We start from the raw sequence: 21,122 nt of genomic DNA, 5'->3' as shown, positions 1-21,122 counted from the left end.
TCGCATAAATGCCAATAATTTAACAATGGTACATTTCGTGCTTTGGGAGATTCTAATACTTCTATTCCTCTTAAATCTAAATTCCATGGAATAACATTTTTTGTCATCCTCAGTGATTGACGTGTCATTTGAGGCACCAAAAGATGATGTTTAGCAAAAAAGACTAGAGACTAATCCGTTACATCACATGTGATAAACTATGGTTTAAACTTCAATTTGATTGAAAGGAATGTTGATACTTATAATAGAAGATATTTGTATGTGTGAAAGTAAGCTAAAAGAAATTACTAATTCTATTCTTATTCTTATTCTTATTCTTATTGATAATAATCAAGCTATATGGGAAAGATTCATGGATTATTTGAGTAATAATGTACTTGTAGAGATACTAACCTATTTTTGGAAGTCACTAAAATAAAAGGACATGTTATATATACATGAAAAATAAGTCATTAAATTAATTATTTATGTCAAATATAAAATTATACATTAGCTAATTTAGTAGTTACTTTTTAGTTTGTAGATAATATTTTTGTAAAACAATATATTCAAAGAAACAAATACTAATGATAGATTAATATAACTACTTTTTTTTTTACAGAATATAACTACTTTGATTACATGCATTATAATATTTCCATTTTAATTTAGTGATTGTATTTGGAAAAGAAACAACACACACTTTGAAAGAATTAACAATAAGCATAAAAAAATTTATTCAGGTACGTTGACCACAATAATAAAATAAAATAAAAATGTTTGGAATAAAAATCTTTAATTAAAAGTATTTTATTATAAGATGAGGAACGTGTTTGCAATAAATATATAGAACAGATCTATGGAATGGAATGCTGTACCGAGTAGCTGTGATTATGAACCATGCATGGTCGGCATTAAATACATAAATTCTTTTATTCATTGGTCAATATTAAATAAATAAATTATACTGAAGATGATTAAGTAAAGTAGAGATCAAAATGTTAATTAAAGTGTTATTTATATTAGTTGGACCAGTCAGAGGGTTGATTACTTGGCTTGATTCCATTGTCTACACTTATATAAATGTATTTTTTTTATGATATTAATTGTTTTTTGAAGAGGGAAATGAGGGAGAGACTGGTGAATGGTGACAGTTTCTTCTTACTGTCACAAATAATCCAAATGCATGAAGCTGTCCATTCGAATTGTTTATGATAATTTGTCACAAACCATGTTGCTTCATCCTTCAAAGCAAAGTTTAAGATTTGGTGAGCTAAATAAATAATATTTTTTCTTTTTCTATTTTATTTTAACAATGGATAGCTTCCTGGTTTCTCTCCTTAAAAAGATGGCTTACTTGCACTCTTTTGTGATTTCAAATCTTACCAATAAAATATATATACATATATAATTCTTATTACTAAAGAATACCATTTGTTTTATATTATTGTTTATGTTTTATCAAAAACCAGAAGATTTACCATGAAACCGATTTTATAAATTATGATTCAAAGTAACAAGAGACATCTATCTATAAAAAAACACTTAGATTTCTTATCTTCTTCAATGCAACTTCATTGACATAAACACCTTCTAATGCATACACAAATGCCTTCCTTCCCAAACATCATAACTAGTCCACTCCACAACCTCCTTTATAAAACCAACATTAGAAAACAAGAGTTCAGTACACACTAAGCCTCTAAGGTAGCGTTTGTTTTCAGGTACTAAGACAGAGACTGAGAGACTGAGACTTAGTATCGTGTTTGTTAGTTCAGAGACTGATACTAAAATTTTTGTCTCTGTTTCTAAAATTTCAGTATTTCAGTACCTCCAAAAAGTAGGGACACAGGAGACTGAAATTTTTAGAGATAGAGATTGAAACTTTAATAACATTTTATACCTAAAATACTTTCATTTCAATTAATTAATTTCAATTTTACCCTTTGTGCAAATTAAATTAGAGTTTCATTCTTGTTTCAATTCCTGTCTCTCATTTTGTACCAAACAGAATACTGAGATTTGTTTCAATCCCTGCCTCTTAGTCTCAGTCTCTCAGTCTCAGTCTTTCTGTCTCTGTCTCTCCACCAAACGCTACCTAAGGTAGCGTTTATTTTGAGGTATTGAGACAGAGACTGAGAGACTGAAACTCAGTATCATGTTTGTTGGTTCAGAGATTGGTACTAAAATTTCTGTCTATGTCTCCAAAATTTTAGTAGTTCAGTATCTCAAAAAAGTAGGAACATATAAGACTAAAATTTTTAAAGATATAGACTGAAACTTTAATGACATTTTATACCTAAAATACCCTCATTTTAATTAATTAATTCCAATTTTACCCTTTATGCAAATTAAATTAAAGTTTCATTCTTGTTTCAATTTCTGTATCCCATTTTGTACCAAACAAAATACTGAGATTTATTTCAATCTCTATCTTTTAGTCTCTGTCTCTCAGTCTCAGTCTTTCCGTCTATGTCTCTCCACGTTTGTTTTGAAGTATTGAGACAGAGACAGGAAGACTGAGATACAGTATCATGTGGTACTAAAATTTCTGTCTTTATTTCCAAAATTTTAATATTTTAGTACTTCCAAAAAATAAAGACACAAAGAACTAAAATTTGTAGAGATGAAGATTAAAACTTTAATAACATTTTATACCTAAAATATCCTCATTACAATTAATTAATTCCAATTTTATTCTTTGTGCAAATTAAATTAAAACTTCATTCTTGTTTTAATTTCTATCTCTCACATTATACTAAACAGAATACTGAAATTTATTAAAATTTATTTTAGTCTCTGTCTCTTAGTCTCTATCTCTCAGATTCAGTCTTTCAGTTTCTATCTCTCTATCAAATGCTACCTAATTTTTCAATTTGATCCCTTCTGAATTTTCAATTTTTCTCCCTTCTTAACTTATAGTTTTTGTGTTGGCCCTTCTAAAAAAATTTCTAACTCCACCTCTGGTAACAATGGTAGAAGATGAATTATCCCAAGCCTACAATTTAAACTCATGAGGAACAAACCATATTCCGCTATCTCTCTTGTTAGTCCAGCATTATGTGACCCTCATTTAATTCAAATGCCACCCCATACCATAATATGCATTCACAGCTTCAGTAATATTCTATGTAATATGCATATCATAGAGGAAGTATCCAAGATGATGAAGATGCTCATCATAAATTTCACTTGTCTTTAGATGATAATGTTAAGTCTTAGTTGAACAAGATAACGCAATATCCTTATATATCCTCTTCTGTCTGAATCCCAAAATTGCACATCAATTTTGTTCATATAGGCTTATAGCGCCATATTTAAGAATTATCACTGAGGTGACTTTTTGGATGCTCAAGTCAAATTTGAGTTACTTTTTTTGGCTTTGGAAAAGGTAGAAGTCATAATTACTGTCTTTATGATTAAACTTTGGAAATGGCATCGGTTTAAGTCTTTTATTTGCCAACACATTCAAACTAAAAAAAAATAACTCTTAATATGCCAAGCCTGTTGTAAAATAAATAAATAAATAAATAAGATGTACCAAATATAAAATAAAAATGTGTAAATAAAAGATTTTAGTATATTAATATTCATTAATATAATTAACTCAATATAGAGATAATTCATATATTTATTTATATGTAGTAATGTAAATAGAGAAAGAAAAATATTAGTAATATAAAGAAAGAAAAATGGTTGTTATTGCTGTGTATTCTCGAACCAGACTTTTTCTATTTATACATGTAGAAGCATTCTCTTTTTATAGCTTCATAAATATGTAGTCCAACCTTAAAATTTTTGCACGTCCACTATTAAGTTTTTGGACCACCCAAAATAGTTTGATGGGAGAAATGGTCATTCATATTTATCACGCCAAATAAGTCAAATAATGCAATATAAATCTAATTTAGGCTCAGTTTGGAAACAGGTTAAACAATAAATAACTATATTAAAAATAGTTTATAAATAAATTATTTTGTGTTTGTATTTTTATTTTAAAAGTATTTACTTTATAAAAATATGATAAAAAATATAATAGTATTATGAGAGAAGTCATTTTTTTAATTTCTCTATAAGCTCTTAAATAACTTATTAAAAAGTTGCAATTTAATTTTAAAAATTACATCTAATATTAATATTACTAATTTTCATAAATCAAAAATTCAAAAAAAAAATTTAAAACTTTTCAACTGACCTTATTAACAATAAATTCTTGTGTGTGTGACATAATTCTATTCTTGACCTTTTGATTACCAAAAAACAATGAATTTATTCTTCATAAATTACAACTCTTATAAATAATTAGAAAAGACATTTGCGTGGAGCAGAAGTTGAAAAGTTCTTCCTATCAAAGATGGCTTTACCAGGAGAAGAAAAAGATGAACCTTTTCTGTTCCCATCAACGAGTTATGACAGTAACCCTCCCCAATACTTATCTTCAGACCTTCTTTCATCACCTTTACCCACACATTCTTTCTTCCAGCCCTTTGTTGGCCACTCTGGCCTCCCAGTGTACATTCACCCTTACAACGTCGAATCATCAGCTTCCTCTATTTCTCTCTGCTATCCATCTCGCCGTGTTCATTCAACTTCCATAGACCAGGTATTCAAAGCTGATCTCACTATCTCTCCCTCAATTCAACAAACCCAACAAGGTTTTCAATCTCATTGTCATGTCATATCTTCCTTCAGTGATCTCAGTGTCACTTTGGATATTCCTTCTTCTCATCTTACTTTCTTCCTTGTTAGGGGATGCCCTTTTGTTACTCTCTCTGTCTCCCATCACACACCACCACTTTCCATATCCACTGTGCACAAAGTTTCTTCCTTTACTTCAAATGATTCATTCACCAAGTATACACTTAAGCTTGACAATGATCAGACATATATACGCTTCTTCACCGATCAAGTTTAGTTACAGCGATGGCGTGATTACTTTCTCTAAGGCTGTTCCTTCTGATACTGACGATGGAGATGGGGTTAATGTGATAGTGAGGATAGCATTGTTGCCAAGTTCAGCAAATGAGGATATTCTTGACCGGTACAGCACTTGTTACCCTGTATCTGGTGATGCTTTCTTCACTAAGACATATTGTGTTGAATATAAGTGGGAGAAGAGAGGGTTTGGTGATTTGTTAATGTTAGCACACCCTCTCCATCTTCAACTTCTGTCTAAAGGTGAGGGTAATGTGACTATCCTTGAAAATTTTAAGTATAGTAGCATTGATGGGGAACTTGTTGCTGTTATTGGAAATTCATGGTTGTTAGAAGCAGATCATGTTCCTGTGACTTGGTACTCTATCAGAGGTGTTAACCAACATTTTTTTGATGAAATCAAATCAGCTCTTTCCAAAGATGTTGTTACTCTAGGTACGGTTTATCTAACAAAAGATGTTTACCGTAATGGGAGAATCATTGCAAGAGCAGCAAGGTTGGCTATAATAGCTGAAGAAGTTGGCTTTATTGATGTGATCCCAACTCTGAAGATGTTCTTGCATGAAACCATTCAGCCATGGTTGGATGGAACTTCTGATTTCGACAGTTTTCAATATGATGCAAAAAGGGGAAAGATTGATATTGACGCATACAGTGCTGGGTACTTCCTTTATGGAATTGCAGTGCTTGCAAAGATTGATCCAGTTTGGGGAATGAAATATAAGCCTAAAGCCTACTCACTTATGGCAAATTTTATGAACTTGGCAAGAGGATCTAACTCAAAATATACACGTCTAAGGTGTTTTGATCTGTACAAATTGCACTCTTGGGCTACAGACCAACTGAAACATTGTTATTTTGGTGTTGGAATGCAACAGGACAGCACCAGTGAAGCTGTAAATATTTACTATTCTGCTGCATTGATGGGCCTAGCTTATGGTGACATCCATCTTGCTTCCATTGGATCAACTCTTGCATCCTTGGAGATTCATGCTGCTAAGATGTGGTGGCATGTGAAAGAGGGTGATAATCTCTATGAAGATGATTTTGCAAAAGAAAATAAGTTAGTTGGTTTTCTTTTAGCTAACCATAGACTGAGTAAAATGCGCGATTGTTATACTGAGAGGGAGATTAAGATTGGCCTTCATGTTTTACCCTTATTGCCTATTACTGAGTTCTTATTCAACAATATTGATTTTGTCAAGTACCTTGTGAAGTCGACACCATCTGAATACAATGATAATTTAAAAAAATAGATGTAATGGATTGATTGTATAAAATATTTTAGATAATCAATATATTAAAATTAAACTCATTCTTAAATAATAATTACTCATATAAATTTATTTTTATACAGAAATAATAATTAATAATTGTTAGATAATATATTAATTAAATATATTAAACTTTAATAAATTTCAAAATATATAAAATTTTTATTATAATTGTTATTACTAAAGAATACCATTTGTTTTGTTTTATATTATATTATTATTGTTTATGCTTTATCAAAAACCAGAAGATTTACCATAAAACAGATTTTATAAATTATGATTCAAAGTAACAAGAGACATCTATCTATAAAAAAACACTTAGGTTTCTTGTCTTCTTCAATGCAACTTCATTGACATAAACACCTTCTAATGCATACACAAAATGCCTTCCTTCCTTCCCAAACATCATAACTAGTCCACTCCACAACCTCCTTCACAAAACCAAGATTAGCAAACAAGATTTCAGAAATCGATAACAATGGTAGAAGATGAATTATTCCAAGTCTACATTTTAAACTCATGAAGAACAAACCATATTCCGCTATCTCTATGATCCTCATTTACATGCCACCGTACCCCATACCATGCTGCTGCATAATATGCATTCACAGCTTCACAGTAATATTCTAGTTCTACATAATATGCATACCATAGAAGTATCCAAGATGATGAAAATGGTCATCATAAATTTCACTTGTCTTTAGATGATAATGTTTTAAGTCTTAGTTGAACAAGATACCTCAATATCGATCCACCTCTGTTTGAGTCTCAAACTTGTACATCAATTTTATTCAAATAGGCTTACATCACCGTATTAAAACATAAGAACTTATATTAAACGTAATTTATAAATAAATTATTTTATATTTGATTTTTTAATTTTAAAAATTTTTATTTAAAAAAAACTTTTTATTATAAGAAAAGTCACTTTTTTATTTTAATTTTTTTATAGACATTTAAATAATTTTTTAAAAATTATAAATTAATTTTAAAAATTGTATCAAACATTAATATTATAACTTTTCATAAATTAAAAGTTATATAACTAACTATATAATATAAAATTCTCAATAGAGTTGGGGGAGGTTAGGGTTGGGAAATTTGCTAGGTCATCAAATCATGGTGGCCACATCATAATCGTGCTAGCCGAAAATGTGTTCCGGTGAACTCGGAAGCACTCATATCAAATTTTAAAATTTTTTAGGGACTATTTTGTCAATAACAAAAGTCAAGTATCATTTTTTCAGCGTCAAAATTTTTTGGGTATCGATTTGATATTTATAAACAAACGCCCCTGCAATCGAATAGCAATCGGTTACTAATGTCAGGTATCACTTCCGTTGGTTGGAGAGACTAAAAACTCCCTCTTAACATCTTCCTCTTCTTCTTCATCCTCCTCCTCTTATCCTCCATTTTCTTCTTCTTCTTCTTCTCTTTTCTCTTGGCATCTCCATCTCCATCTCCATCACCATCATCATTGAGTTTCACCTTTACCAATACCACTGTAGTTTCCTCTTCTTCCTCCTCTTCTCCTTCTTGCCCTAAACCACCACCCCCCTAAATCACCTTCTATTAGATCAACCCCAAAATTGCCACAAACATCCCCGATAGCAATTACGTGCACACCTTTGACCATGCCACCCTCCCTCATTTCGAAAAATCCCTTCTTTCACATGCCCTAAGTTCTCCAAACCAATCTCAGAATCTTTTTCAATGTGAAACCACTACTCTTCAATCACATATGTAATCATTTTACTAACACATCTTACTAAGCTCCTTAGCTTATGCAAATACTCAGACACCTTATATGTATTTTTGTTCTTCACACTTACATTTTTCGCACTCACTTTCAACAGCTCCGTGAGTTGTGGTTCCTCGAGCGTCACACTAGAACCATTTACATGTTCTTCCACCTCATAAGCCTTATCGAAATTTCCAAGCTTGCATAATCCAAACAAAGCAAGGTCAAAAGTCCTCAAGGACAAATCCATAATTCTAAACGGCCTTTGCAAGCTCAAATGCACGGTTGGCATTGCCTTTTGCAGCGGCAAGTATGGCAACTATGGTGAGGGTGGCTTCATTGGAATTTATTCCGAGGCTGATCATGTGATCGAAAATGTAGAATTTGTGGTGCAACACAGTGTCTTTAAGCGAGGCGTCGTTGACAGAATTGAAACAGAGGTAGAATAAGGCATTAAAGTGGTCCTGATTGATACGAGTGTTGGTCGAAATGGCGTCGTCGTATACGAAGATGGCAGTACTTAGGTCCTTGGATTTGGAGCATGAGTTGAGCTCGAATTGGAACTTGGCCTTTGGAGTTTGTGCCTTCCTCTTGTTGTTTTTGTTGTTGTTGTTGTTGTTTGGTTGGAAATTTTGGTTTCAAAATTTGTACCATTTGAAATCCTATAAGCAGTAACTTTTTCAATGAATCTATATAGCAGTTACTTATATACTGGTAGAATTTAGAGAACTAGTAGAGGATTGTTTAGCACACACAAGAAGAGAAAGAAAATGGAGAAGAGGATGATGATAAAAAAACAAGAAAGATGTTAAGAGGGGGTTTTTAGTCTTTCCAACCTAAGGAACTGACACCTGACACTAGTAATTGTTTGCTATTCGATTGATCGTTTTGTATATTCTTTTTAGTAGATGGGAGCCTAGATGGGATTTAAGAATGATTAGAGTGTGCTATATCTCATAGAAAAAAATGCCAGAGAGTAAAAATGGTATTTAGCATATATATATATATATGGTTAACCACAAAAAACGGTCCCAAATTATTTAAACGCCGAAAAAATGCATTAAAATTTTACTATCGACAAAAATGTCTTCAAATAATTTAAAAAAGCGACAAAAATGTCCAACAGTAAATATATATTTTCAAAAAATGCCTTAGAGATTGAATTTTGATGCAATTTTTTGCAAGCATGATTAGAAAAATGTGATATTATTATTCTTAAAGTTTGGTGACTTTTTTGCTAAGTATATATTTTTTGTAATTTTTTAAAAGTATTATTGGTTGTTAACAAAAAATTACAAAAAATATATATACTTAACGAAAAATTACCAAATATCTTATTTTTTAATCATGCTTGCAAAAAATTACATCGAAATTCAATCTCTAATATATTTTTTGAGGAATACATATTTAATTTTAAATAATCTTGCAAAAAAACTAACATTAAATATATATTTCTCAAAAAATACATTAGAGATTGAATTTTGATACGATTTTTTACAAATATAATTAGAAAAATAAGATATTATTATTTTTAAAATTTGGTATTTTTTGTTAAGTATATATTTTTTTATAATTTTTTAAAAGTATTATTGGTTATAACAAAAAAATTATAAGAAAATGAGAAATGCTATTTGTACACTAAAATTGGCCACTAATGTATTTGTGTATAAATACATGTGTGGTTTAATTTATTTTTAATGTGTATTATATTCTAGCATGTATTTTATATTGATGGCTGATTTTGATTTATATGTAGCATAGCCCAAATAAAATATATGCTTAATAAAAGATCATCAAATTTTAAAGATAATAATATTTGATTTTTATAATTATGTTTATAAAAAATTATATCAAAATTTAATTTTTAAAATATAATTTTAAAAATATATATTTATTGTTAGACATTTTTATCATATTTTTAAATTATTTAAAAACATTTTTATTGATGATAATATTCGAGTACATTTTTATCTTATACACACTTAGGGCACACAACGGTAAACTATAAATAATGAAAAGAGATTTGTGGGCCACTAAAGTTAACAAGTTCTTCCTGTCAAAATGGCCTTCACAGCAGAAAAAGATGAACCCTTTCTGTTCCCGTCAACGGATGATCAACGTGACCCTCCCAAATTCTTCTCTTCAGACCTTCTTTCATCGCCTTTACCCACACATTCTTTCTTCCAGAACTTTGTTGAAGCAGATGGCAACAACCCAGTGTACATTCACCCTTACCTCATCAAATCATCAGCTTCCTCTGTTTCTCTCTGCTATCCATCTAGCCGTGCTGATTATCGTTACATATACCAGGTATTCAAAGCTGATCTCACCATCTCTTCCTCAACTCAACAAACTCAACAAGGTTCTCATTCTCATCCTCATGTCATATCTTCCTTCGGTGATCTTAGTTTCACTTTGGATACTCCTTCTTCTGATCTTACCTTCTTCCTTGTTAGGGGAAGCCCTTATGTCACTTTCTCTGCATCCCATCACACATCATTAATTTCCATAGCCACTGTGCACAAATTTTGTTCCTTTACTTCAAATGATACATTCACTAAGTATACACTTAAGCTTGACAATGATCAGACATGGCTTCTATACGCTTCTTTACCAATCAAGTTTAGTTACAGCAATGACATTGTTGCTTTCTCTAAGGCTATTACTTCTGCTGGTAATGATGGAGGCGGGGTTCCTCTGGTAGTAAGGATAGCATTGTTGCCAAATTCAAGTTCACAACTTGAGCATGTTCTTGACAGGTACAGCACTTGCTACCCTGTATCTGGTGATGCTTTGTTTACTAAGCTGTATTGTGTTGAATATAAGTGGGAGAAGAGAGGGTTTGGTGATTTGTTAATGTTAGCACATCCTCTCCATCTTCAACTTTTATCCAAGGATGAGGGTAACATTACTGTTCTTGAAGATCTTAAATATAGGAGCATTGATGGTAACCTTGTTTGTGTTGTTGGAGATTCATGGTCATTGAAAGCAGATCATATTCCTGTAACTTGGCACTCTATCAGAGGTGTTAACCTACGTTTCCGTGATGAAATCAAATCAGCTCTTTCCAAAGATGTTGCTGCCCTAGGTTCTCTTGGCATAACAACAAATGAGGCTTACTATGATGGGAGAATCATTGCAAAAGCAGCAAGGTTGGCTCTAATAGCTGAAGAAGTTGGCTTTGTTGATGTTATCCCAGCTGTGAAGGAGTTCTTGCATGAAATGATTCAGCAATGGTTGGATGGAACTTCTGATGGAAAAGGTTTGCAATATGGTGTAAAATGGGGAAGGATTCATATTGAAGCACACAGTGCCGGGTACTTCCTTTATGGAATTGCAGTGCTTGCAAAGATTGATCCAGCTTGGGGAATGAAATATAAGCCGAAAGCCTACTCACTTATGGCAAATTTTATGAACTTGGCAAGAGAATCAAACTCGAAATATACACGTCTAAGGTGTTTTGATCTGTACAAATTGCACTCTTGGACTACATACCTATCGAATCATTGTGATGATGTTGGGATGCAACAGAACAGCACCAGTGAAGCGAATCATTGTGATGATGTTGGGATTCAACAGGACAGCACCAGTGAAGCTGTAAATATCTACTATTCTGCTGCATTGATGGGCCTAGCTTATGGTGACATCCATCTTGCTTCCATTGGATCAACTCTTGCATCATTGGAGATTCATGCTGCTAAGATGTGGTGGCATGTGAAAGAGGGTGATAATCTGTATGGAGATTATTTTGCAGAAGAAAATAAGTTAGTTGGTTCTCTTTTAGCTAACCATAGACTGTGTAAAATGCGCAATTGTTATACTGAGAGGGAGATTAAGATTGGCCTTCATGTTTTACCCTTATTGCCTATTACTGAGTTCTTGTTCTCCAATGTTGATTTTGTTAAGGACCTTGTGAAGTCGACACCATCTGAATACAATGAAGGAGACACATGGATGGGGTTTGTGTACGCACTTGAAGGAATTTATAACAATCAAGTTGCATTGAAGAAGATTAGAAGCTTAAAGGATTTTGATGCTGGCAACACAATGAGCAATCTCTTGTGGTGGATTCACAGCAGGCATGATTATAGAAAAATGGGATCCTGTCATGAGAAACAATGTTGCTTTTGTCGTTACAGCTGTTGAGAATTGACAATGATTTCAATGTTTATGGTTAATACATTGTGATGAGGCTTATCACTTTTGGATTATCTATTTTCTGGTTTAACATTTGGATAAAATATTTGTTTTCTTTTTTTGTTGATGAGATGTGCTGCTCTAATATTTTAAGGTTTAGATTATTGTGATTGACAGTGTTGAATGTTGAATGTCTGGTTCTTGACGAGGACTGGCTTATAGATCTGTCATCCTATTGAGTTACATAGTATTGTTTCATAGTGGAACAAAAAAGATGATGTTAAAGTTTGCAGCCTTTTTGTCTAATTAAAGAACAATTCAATCATGTAGTAGAACAGTACACTATCCAATGAATTATAATTCAAAATGGAAGTGCTAGTAACCACCATGGCTAGTTCTTTATTCATGTCTTTAGATGATCATCTTAATTTTAAAAACAGATTTTCATAATATAATAATATAAATTTTTTTATATATTCAACACGTTGAGAATATGAAAAAGTTATATTTTTCATAACTTTTAATAAAATATTTTTTGTAACTTTTTGTATATTCAATTATGTAGTTTTGCGATAATAAAAATAACTGTTTTTTATATTAAATGTACGAATGATATGGGTTTAAGTTATCTGTGTTGAAGAAGTCAATAAGAGGAAGAGGCAAAAAGGGATCTTAACTCTTAAGTCTTAACTACATATAAAACCACTTGACATCAGCGCCGCTCAAAATCACTTCATGCATGCAGATGCAGATAATGGCAAACACAACACACTTAGATGATGATGAACAACCTTTTCTCTTCCCACTCACAAACTCCAAAGTGCTCCCTGACCCTTCAAAGTTCTTCTGTAAAAACCTTTTCTCTTCTGCTTTGCCTACAAACTCATTCTTCCAGAACTTCGTCCTCAACGATGGCAACATCCAAGAGTATATTCATCCTTACCTCATCAAACCCTCTGATTCCTCTGTTTCTCTCTGCTACCCTTCTCTCTCTGTCTCCTCACGTTCCATGCAACAAGTCTTCACGCATGATCTCACTATCTCTTCCTCAACAGGTTCTCATTCCCGCCATGTTATATCTTCCTTTAGTGATCTCAGTGTCACTCTTCATTTTCCTTCTTCCAATCTCACTTTCTTCCTTGTCAGGGGAAGCCCTTATGTTACTGTTTCTTTGTCTCAAAATGAATCTCTTTCTATAACCTCTATACATAAAATCTCTTCTTTTTCTTCAAATGCTTCACCCACTAAGTATTCTCTTGAGCTTGACAATGGTCAGAAATGGCTTATCTATACTTCTTCATCACCCAAATTTAGCTTCAGCCATGACATGAAAATCACTTTCGCCAATGTTTCTTCTGATGGGGCTCCTGTGATGCTTCGGATAGCAGTACTGTCAGATTCAAGCTCAGTAAACGAGGCTATTCTTGACAGATACAGCTCTTGCTGCCCGCTTTCTGGAGATGCTTTGTTCACTAAACCGTATTGTGTTGAATACAAGTGGCAGAATAAAGGTTTTGGTAATTCGTTGATGTTAGCTCACCCTCTCCACCTTCAACTTCTGTCTAAATATGAGGGTAATGTGTCTATTCTTAAACATTTTAAGTATAGAAGCATTGATGGGGAGCTTGTTGGTGTTATTGGAGATTCATGGTTATTGAAAACTGATCCTGTTCCTGTGAATTGGCATTCAAACAGAGGTGTCAAACAAGAATCCTATGATGAAATCAAATCAGCTCTTTCTAAAGATGTTGAGGATCTAGATTCTTCTGCAATAACAACTACTTCATCTTATTTTTATGGGAAATTGATAGCAAGGGCAGCAAGGTTGGCTTTGATAGCTGAAGAAGTTGATTTTCTTGATGTGATTCCAGTGGTTAAGAAGTTCTTGAGTGAAACCATTGGTCCATGGCTAGATGGAACTTTCAATGGGAATGGATTTCTATATGATGAAAAATGGGGCGGAATTGTTACGAAACAAGGTTCTACTGATCCAGGTGCTGATTTTGGCTTTGGAGTTTACAATGATCACCATTATCATTTGGGATACTTTCTCTATGGAATTGCAGTGCTTGCAAAGATTGATCCAAAATGGGGTAAGAAGTACAAGCCTCAAGCCTATTCACTTATGTCAGATTTTATGAACTTAGGAGGAGGAAAAGCAGAACATTATCATTCAACTATGAATCATTATCATTACACACCTTTAAGGTGTTTTGATCTTTACAAATTGCATTCTTGGGCCGGAGGACTAGCCGAATTTGCGGACGGAAGGAATCAAGGGAGCACAAGTGAAGCTGTAAATGCATACTATTCAGCAGCATTGTTGGGTTTGGCATATAATGATACAGAACTTGTTATATTAGGATCAACTCTTGCAGCATTGGAAATTCATGCAGCTAAAATGTGGTGGCATGTGAATGGAGAAGGAGATAGTAATATGTATGAAAAAGATTTTGTAAAAAAGAATAAGTTAATTGGGGTTCTATGGTCTAATAAGAGAGAAAGTCGATTATGGATTGCACCTCCTGTGCGGAAAGAGTGTAGGCTTGGGATTCAGCTTATGCCATTGGTACCTGTTTCCGAATTCTTATTTTCTTATAAGAGTTTTGTGAAGAAGGTTGTAGAATGGACAATGCCTGCTTTGGATAGAAAAGGTGTTGAAGATGGGTGGAAGGGATTTGTGTATGCATTGGAAGGAGTTTATGATAATGAAAGTGCTTTGGAGAAGATTAGAAGCTTGAAGGATTTTGATAATGGGAACTCATTTAGTAATTTGCTTTGGTGGATTCATAGCAGAGGTAGTAGTAAGTAGTTTTGATTATGATGGCAACTCATTCGGTCATTACTGCCTTATTGTCAACTATTCATCATGATTTCAATCTTATCATAAAGTGATGATACTATGTATAAGTTTAGTATACTGTAACCTCTTTTCCATTACTCAATGTGAAAAAAAATTAAGGCTTCTATTTACTCTTGAGAAAATAAATCGGCAAAGATTTGAAAAAAGAAATTACAAAAAAGGATATCAGAAATATTGATCATTTTAAAATGAGGATGTTTATTTTGAAATTATGTGGTGAAATTTTAGAGTTGTATTTGTTCATAATTGCTAATACAAGTTTCAATCTAATTAAGAAAATATTGGAAATAACAATATTATAGCAAATATGAATGTTATAAAAAGTGGATAACTAGGAAGATAGACAAAATGCATAAACCTTTTCCCATCACTTGGCAAAATAGAGTAAAAGAGAACGAGGATAGTTGAGCATCTTATAGGAAAGACCAGGATTTTGAATAATAAATTGAAAATCATGTTCTAATTTTTAAAAATTCAGGAAGTATTTTTTTTTAAACACAGTAGCTAATGAACTATATAGCACATGAAAATAATCAGATGATAAAATTATTATAGTCAGATGGATAACTTCAAATATTAACTAAACCATAAAATAGAAAAGGCAAAACACATGTCAAAGCATATCCAAAATGGTTCCACATGTATCCCTCACCTATAATATATAGCAATCAAGTCTTTTTACACAGTCTAAAAGCCAACATGTAACTAAAATTATCCCTTGTCTTCTCTAAAGAGGCATCAGCATAGTTTTCTCTAATAAAAAAACATGTATATGCAACTATGATAGTGATTTATCATGATGATAAAGATAATTCTTTTATAATTTAATCTAAATTATTTTTTGTCATAAGATTCTTAATATATAGCAATCAAGTCTTTTGATCTACCATATGGTTTGATTGTAACTTCAAAAGCCAAAGCTTATAACACAGTCTAAAAGCCAACATGTAACTAAAATGAGTTATCCCTTGTCTTCTCTAAAGAGGCATCAGCATAGTTTTCTCTAATAAAAAAACATGGATATGCAACAATGACATTCATCGTATTATAACACGACTCTTATAAATAATTAGAAAAAACATTTGCATCTAAAACTCTCAGTCTCTCACTCAAATTAACAAGTTCTTCCTATCAAAATGGCTCTCACAGGAGAGAAAGATGATCCTTTTCTGTTCCCACCAATGGATTATCAAGGTGAACCTCCCAAATTCTTCTCTTCAGACCTTCTTTCATCGCCTTTACCCACACATTCTTTCTTCCAGAACTTTGTTGAAGCAGATGGCCACAACTCAGTGTACATTCACCCTTACCTCATCAAATCATCAGCTTCCTCTGTTTCTCTCTGCTATCCATCTCGCCGTGTTGAATCATGTTCCATAGAGCAGGTATTCAAAGCTGATCTCACTATCTCTTCCACAACTCAACAAACCCAACAAGGTTCTCAATCTCATCATCATGTTATATCTTCCTTCAGTGATCTTAGTGTCACTTTGGATATTCCTTCTTCTGATCTTACTTTCTTCCTTGTTAGGGGATGCCCTTATGTTACTTTCTCTGTCTCTGATCAAACACCATTATTTTCAATAACCACTGTTCACAAATTCTGTTTCTTTACTTCAAATTCTTCACTCACCAAGTTTGCCCTCAAGCTTGACAATGGCCAAGCATGGCTTTTGTATGCTTCTTTACCAATCAAGGTCGGTAACAGCTATGAGACTATGATCTCTTTCTCAAAGAAATATACTTCTCGTGATCATGGGGTTTCTCTGGTAGTGAGGATAGCATTGCTGCCAAATTCAAGTTCAGAACTTGAGGATGTTCTTGACAGGTACAGCACTTGTTATCCTGTATCTGGTGATGCTTTGTTTACTAAGCCATATTGTGTTGAATATAAGTGGGAGAAGAGAGGGTTTGTTAATGGTGATTTGTTAATGTTAGCACACCCTCTTCATCTTCAACTTTTATCCAAGGATGAGGGTAATGTTACTGTTCTTCAAGATTTTAAGTATAGGAGCATTGATGGGGACCTTGTTGGTGTTGTTGGAGATTCATGGTTGCTGAAAGCAGATCATGTTCCTGTGACTTGGTATTCTACTAGAGGTGTCAAAGAAGAATCTTTTGATGAAATCAAATCAGCTCTTTCCAAAGATGTAGCTGGTCTTTGTTCTTCTGAGATAACAACAATTTCAGATTATTATTATGGGAAATTTATTGCAAGGGCAGCAAGGTTGGCTTTGATAGCCGAGGAGATTGGTTTTCTTGAAGTGATCCCATCCGTGAAGAAGTTCTTGCATGAAACAATTCAGCCATGGTTGGATGGGACTTTTGATGGCAATGGATTTCTATATGATGCAAAATGGGGAAGGATTAGTGTTGAAGCATACAGTGCTGGGTACTTCCTTTATGGAATTGCAGTGCTTGCAAAGATTGATCCAGCTTGGGGAATGAAATATAAGCCTAAAGCCTACTCACTTATGGCAAATTTTATGAACTTGGCAAGAGGATCTAACTCGAAATATACACGTCTAAGGTGTTTCGATCTATACAAATTGCACTCTTGGGCTTCAGGGCTATGGAATAATTTATATGAACCTGAAATGCAACAAGACAGCAACAGTGAAGCTGTAAATATTTACTATTCTGCTGCATTGATGGGCCTAGCTTATGGTGACATCCATCTTGCTTCCATTGGATCAACTCTTGCATCGTTGGAGATTCATGCTGCTAAGATGTGGTGGCATGTGAAAGAGGGTGATAATCTGTATGAAGAAGATTTTGCTCAAGAAAATAAGTTAGTTGGTTATCTTTCTGAGAACAATAGACTTTGTAAAATGCGCAATTGTTATAGTGAGACTGAGTGTAAGATTGGCCTTCATGTGTTACCCTTATTGCCTATTACTGAGTTCTTATTCTCCAATGTTGATTTTGTTAAGGACCTTGTGAAGTGGTCACCATCTGGATATAGAGTAGGAGACGGATGGATGGGGTTTGTGTATGCACTTGAAGGAATTTTTAACAATAAAGTTGCATTGGAGAAGATTAGAAGCTTAAAGCGTTTTGATGCTGGCAACACATTGAGCAATCTCTTGTGGTGGATTCACAGTAGACATAATTATAGAAAAATGGGATCCTGTCATGAGAAACAATATTGCTTCTGTCATTGCTGCCCTAATATTTTAAGGTTTAGATTATTGTGATAGTGTGTTGAATGTTGAATGTATGGTTCTTGATGAGGACTGACTTATAGTTCAGTTATCCCATTGAGTTACATTATATTGTTGCATAGTTGAACAAAAATGATGATGTTAAAGTTTGCAGCTTTTTTTCTAATTAAAGAACAATTCAATCATGAAGTAGAACAGTACACTATCCAATGGACTATAATTCAAAATTCAGCCCCTCCATGTTAAAATTTCTGGATCCGTCCTGACTATCTCTACCCCAAAAGGTTCTCAATCCCGCCATGTTATATCTTCCTTCAGTGATTTCAGGGTCACTCTTGAGTTTCCTTCTTCCAATCTCACTTTCTTCCTTGTTAGGGGAAGTCCTTATGTTACCGTTTCTCTGTCACAACATGAATCTCTTTCCATAACCTCCATCCATAAAATCTCTTCTTTTCCTTCTTTTTATTTGTATAATTGATTGAATCCTCTTATTCGTTTAAATTTAATTCTATTGAATTAATTATTTAAGGTGTCATGCTATTTCTATTTTTAAAGAATTTTTTAAATATTATTTAACAATTCTAATAACATAATAACAATTAAAAAAGACATAACAAAAAAAATTTTAATGTAAAAATAAGACAAAAAAATAAATTTATTTAATAATTTTTCAAGATATATATGTTTTTTTTATAAATAATTATTGTAAGGCAGGAAAAATTATTAAATTCTAACAATAATTATTAAGGATAAATGATTATTATAATTAAAAATAATGTCCATTTAACTGATATAGAAATAAACCATACCAAACATAACAACTTAAAAGGGTTACTTTTGAAAGAACACAGTTTATGATGTTTAATTTTTTACTATTTATTAACAAAAAACATAATTATTTAATGATATTTATTTTTTAAATCTGCTATGTATGCAATTTTTTGACAAAAATTTACTCATGATGGTAATTCTATTAATGGTGTAAATGCGGATAATTATATATATTTTTACTTTTTGATATAATCGATATATTATTAATAATAAATAGCAATTAACCCCTCATATTTTTAATCAAAGCATTTTGACGATAGTTTCTATTTATAGATATTAATGGATGATTGTTTCTTTAAAAATAAAATACATTATGACTTTAGGTTATTTCATAATTAACAATAATACTTTATTATTTCTCTAAAAATAAATTGCATTATAATTTTAGGTTATTTCACAATACTAATTAATGTTCATAATATTTAATTACTCTAGATCTTTTTTATTTTCTATCGTTTGTAGTTAATTCCAAATTAAAAAGATTATGTTGAATTGTTGAATAGTCGAGTTAATTTAGTTTATTTGTTTATTAATATAATTGATTGAAATTATAAATGATAAATAAGATAAGCAAATAATTAAAAAAAATAAAATATTAGTAATTAGTTAAAATAGATTACAAAATAAATTATAGGGTATTATTTTATTTAAATTATTAATAATTAAAAAAAATAAAAGGTCAACAATTATGTTTAAAATAGACACTAAATTTAATTTTATGATACTAATTTATTTGAGTTGTTAATAAAATTTTATTATTTTTAGATTTATATCTATTCAATTTATGTATTTTATTTTATTATACTTTAACCAAAAATTAAGACGTGCATTTTGAATTATTTATTTAAAAAGTATAGCAAAATGAGTTATATCAATTATAATTAATTATCGATAATAAAAATTAATTAATTGATTGTATTAATTTGTAAGATGAATAACGTATAATAAATGTTGTGAAATTAATTATAATAAATTAATAATTAATAAATTTACTTCTACTTAATATATTAAAATTGGGTTTCTCCCAACTAATGAAGATGAGGTGTCAATTTCTCGTGACTCCGTTTTTCCTCCAAAATGAATGCACTATTCTCTATTCTAAATTATTTTATAAAAAATATCTTTATTATAATTAATATTTAATAAATAATACATAATTATACTAATTTAAGAACATATCTTCATTATAATTATATCAAATTAATATTTAATGCATTATTATACTACTTATCAATTATCAATTGAATAATGATATTATAATTGCACCGGTCGTGTAATCATGATAAGAATATTTGATTCTAATAATAAAATGATCAAATCTTATGATATTAATAACGCACATTAATTTTAAATATTTTTAGTTATTTTAATTATATTAATTTTAAAAATATTGATATAATTCTAATTCTTATTTATTATCCAATAATAATAATAATAATAATAATAATAATAATAATAATAATAATAATAATAACTTGAAAAATACGTATATAAACTATTTCAATTACCTGTGTATTATTATTAAAATTCTATATGTTCCTAAATATAAGTCTTAAAAAATACGACATGACACCGGCTATTAGTGTAGAGTTACTTAGATTTGTTTAAGAAGATATAATAGAATTTATATTTTTAAATTTCAAGACATATATTTCTATTTCAATTTGTGTATATCATGTATAATAATATTTTTATTCATTGTCCGGGATTTCTCTGATTATGATAGAAGATAATGATTCTAATCATGATATGACAAAATTATATAATTTTAACAAAACTAATATATGATGTGTAATTAATGTATATAATAAAAAATTATCTTAATAATAAGTAATTTACATATTTACTTTTGTTTTACTAAATTGATTATGATAGAAGATAATGATTCTAATCATGATATGACAAAATTATATAATTTTAACAAAACTAATATATAATGTATAATTATTGTATATAATAACAAATTATTTTAATAATAAGTAATTTACATATATATGATGTGTAATTACTGTATATAATAAAAAATTATCTTAATAATAAGTAATTTACATATTTATTTTTATTTTACTAAATTATCTTAATAATAAGTAATTTATATTATTTATTTAGAATAAAAGTATAAAATTTATTTATTTATAGAAAAATATTACATTACTTTAAGTGCAAAATTATAAAAAAAATAAATTTATTTAGAATAA

General features: G+C 31.1%; 3 protein-coding genes and 1 pseudogene across 3 annotated transcripts; all 4 read left to right on the top strand.

The window, feature by feature from the left end:
• The first annotated feature begins 4,333 nt into the window (after nt 1-4,333).
• On the top strand, nt 4,334-6,170 carry LOC130975885 (glucan endo-1,3-beta-D-glucosidase 1-like; annotated as a pseudogene).
• A 3,810-nt stretch (nt 6,171-9,980) lies between these two features.
• Nucleotides 9,981-12,137, top strand: LOC130976751 (glucan endo-1,3-beta-D-glucosidase ARB_01444-like). The gene has a single exon (XM_057901675.1). It carries the CDS (start codon nt 9,991-9,993, stop codon nt 12,073-12,075), a length of 2,085 nt encoding a protein of 694 aa, XP_057757658.1. The 5' UTR covers nt 9,981-9,990; the 3' UTR covers nt 12,076-12,137.
• A 681-nt stretch (nt 12,138-12,818) lies between these two features.
• Nucleotides 12,819-14,909, top strand: LOC130976449 (glucan endo-1,3-beta-D-glucosidase ARB_01444-like). Its single transcript, XM_057901319.1, has one exon. It carries the CDS (start codon nt 12,821-12,823, stop codon nt 14,876-14,878), a length of 2,058 nt encoding a protein of 685 aa, XP_057757302.1. The 5' UTR covers nt 12,819-12,820; the 3' UTR covers nt 14,879-14,909.
• A 1,121-nt stretch (nt 14,910-16,030) lies between these two features.
• LOC130973192 (glucan endo-1,3-beta-D-glucosidase 1-like) lies at nt 16,031-18,277 on the top strand. The gene has a single exon (XM_057897633.1). The coding sequence runs from the start codon at nt 16,066-16,068 to the stop codon at nt 18,124-18,126; it is 2,061 nt and encodes a 686-aa protein (XP_057753616.1). The 5' UTR covers nt 16,031-16,065; the 3' UTR covers nt 18,127-18,277.
• Nucleotides 18,278-21,122: the final 2,845 nt, after the last annotated feature.

Source organism: Arachis stenosperma, chromosome 4, assembly GCF_014773155.1.
Source record: "Arachis stenosperma cultivar V10309 chromosome 4, arast.V10309.gnm1.PFL2, whole genome shotgun sequence".
NCBI lineage: Eukaryota > Viridiplantae > Streptophyta > Magnoliopsida > Fabales > Fabaceae > Arachis > Arachis stenosperma.
This window is presented reverse-complemented; position numbering and strand designations above follow the sequence as displayed.

Bases quoted from the DNA above. Each gene is read 5' to 3' on its own strand.
- LOC130976751 (XM_057901675.1), top strand. From the start codon at position 9,991: ATGGCCTTCACAGCAGAAAAAGATGAACCCTTTCTGTTCCCGTCAACG.
- LOC130976449 (XM_057901319.1), top strand. From the start codon at position 12,821: ATGGCAAACACAACACACTTAGATGATGATGAACAACCTTTTCTCTTC.
- LOC130973192 (XM_057897633.1), top strand. From the start codon at position 16,066: ATGGCTCTCACAGGAGAGAAAGATGATCCTTTTCTGTTCCCACCAATG.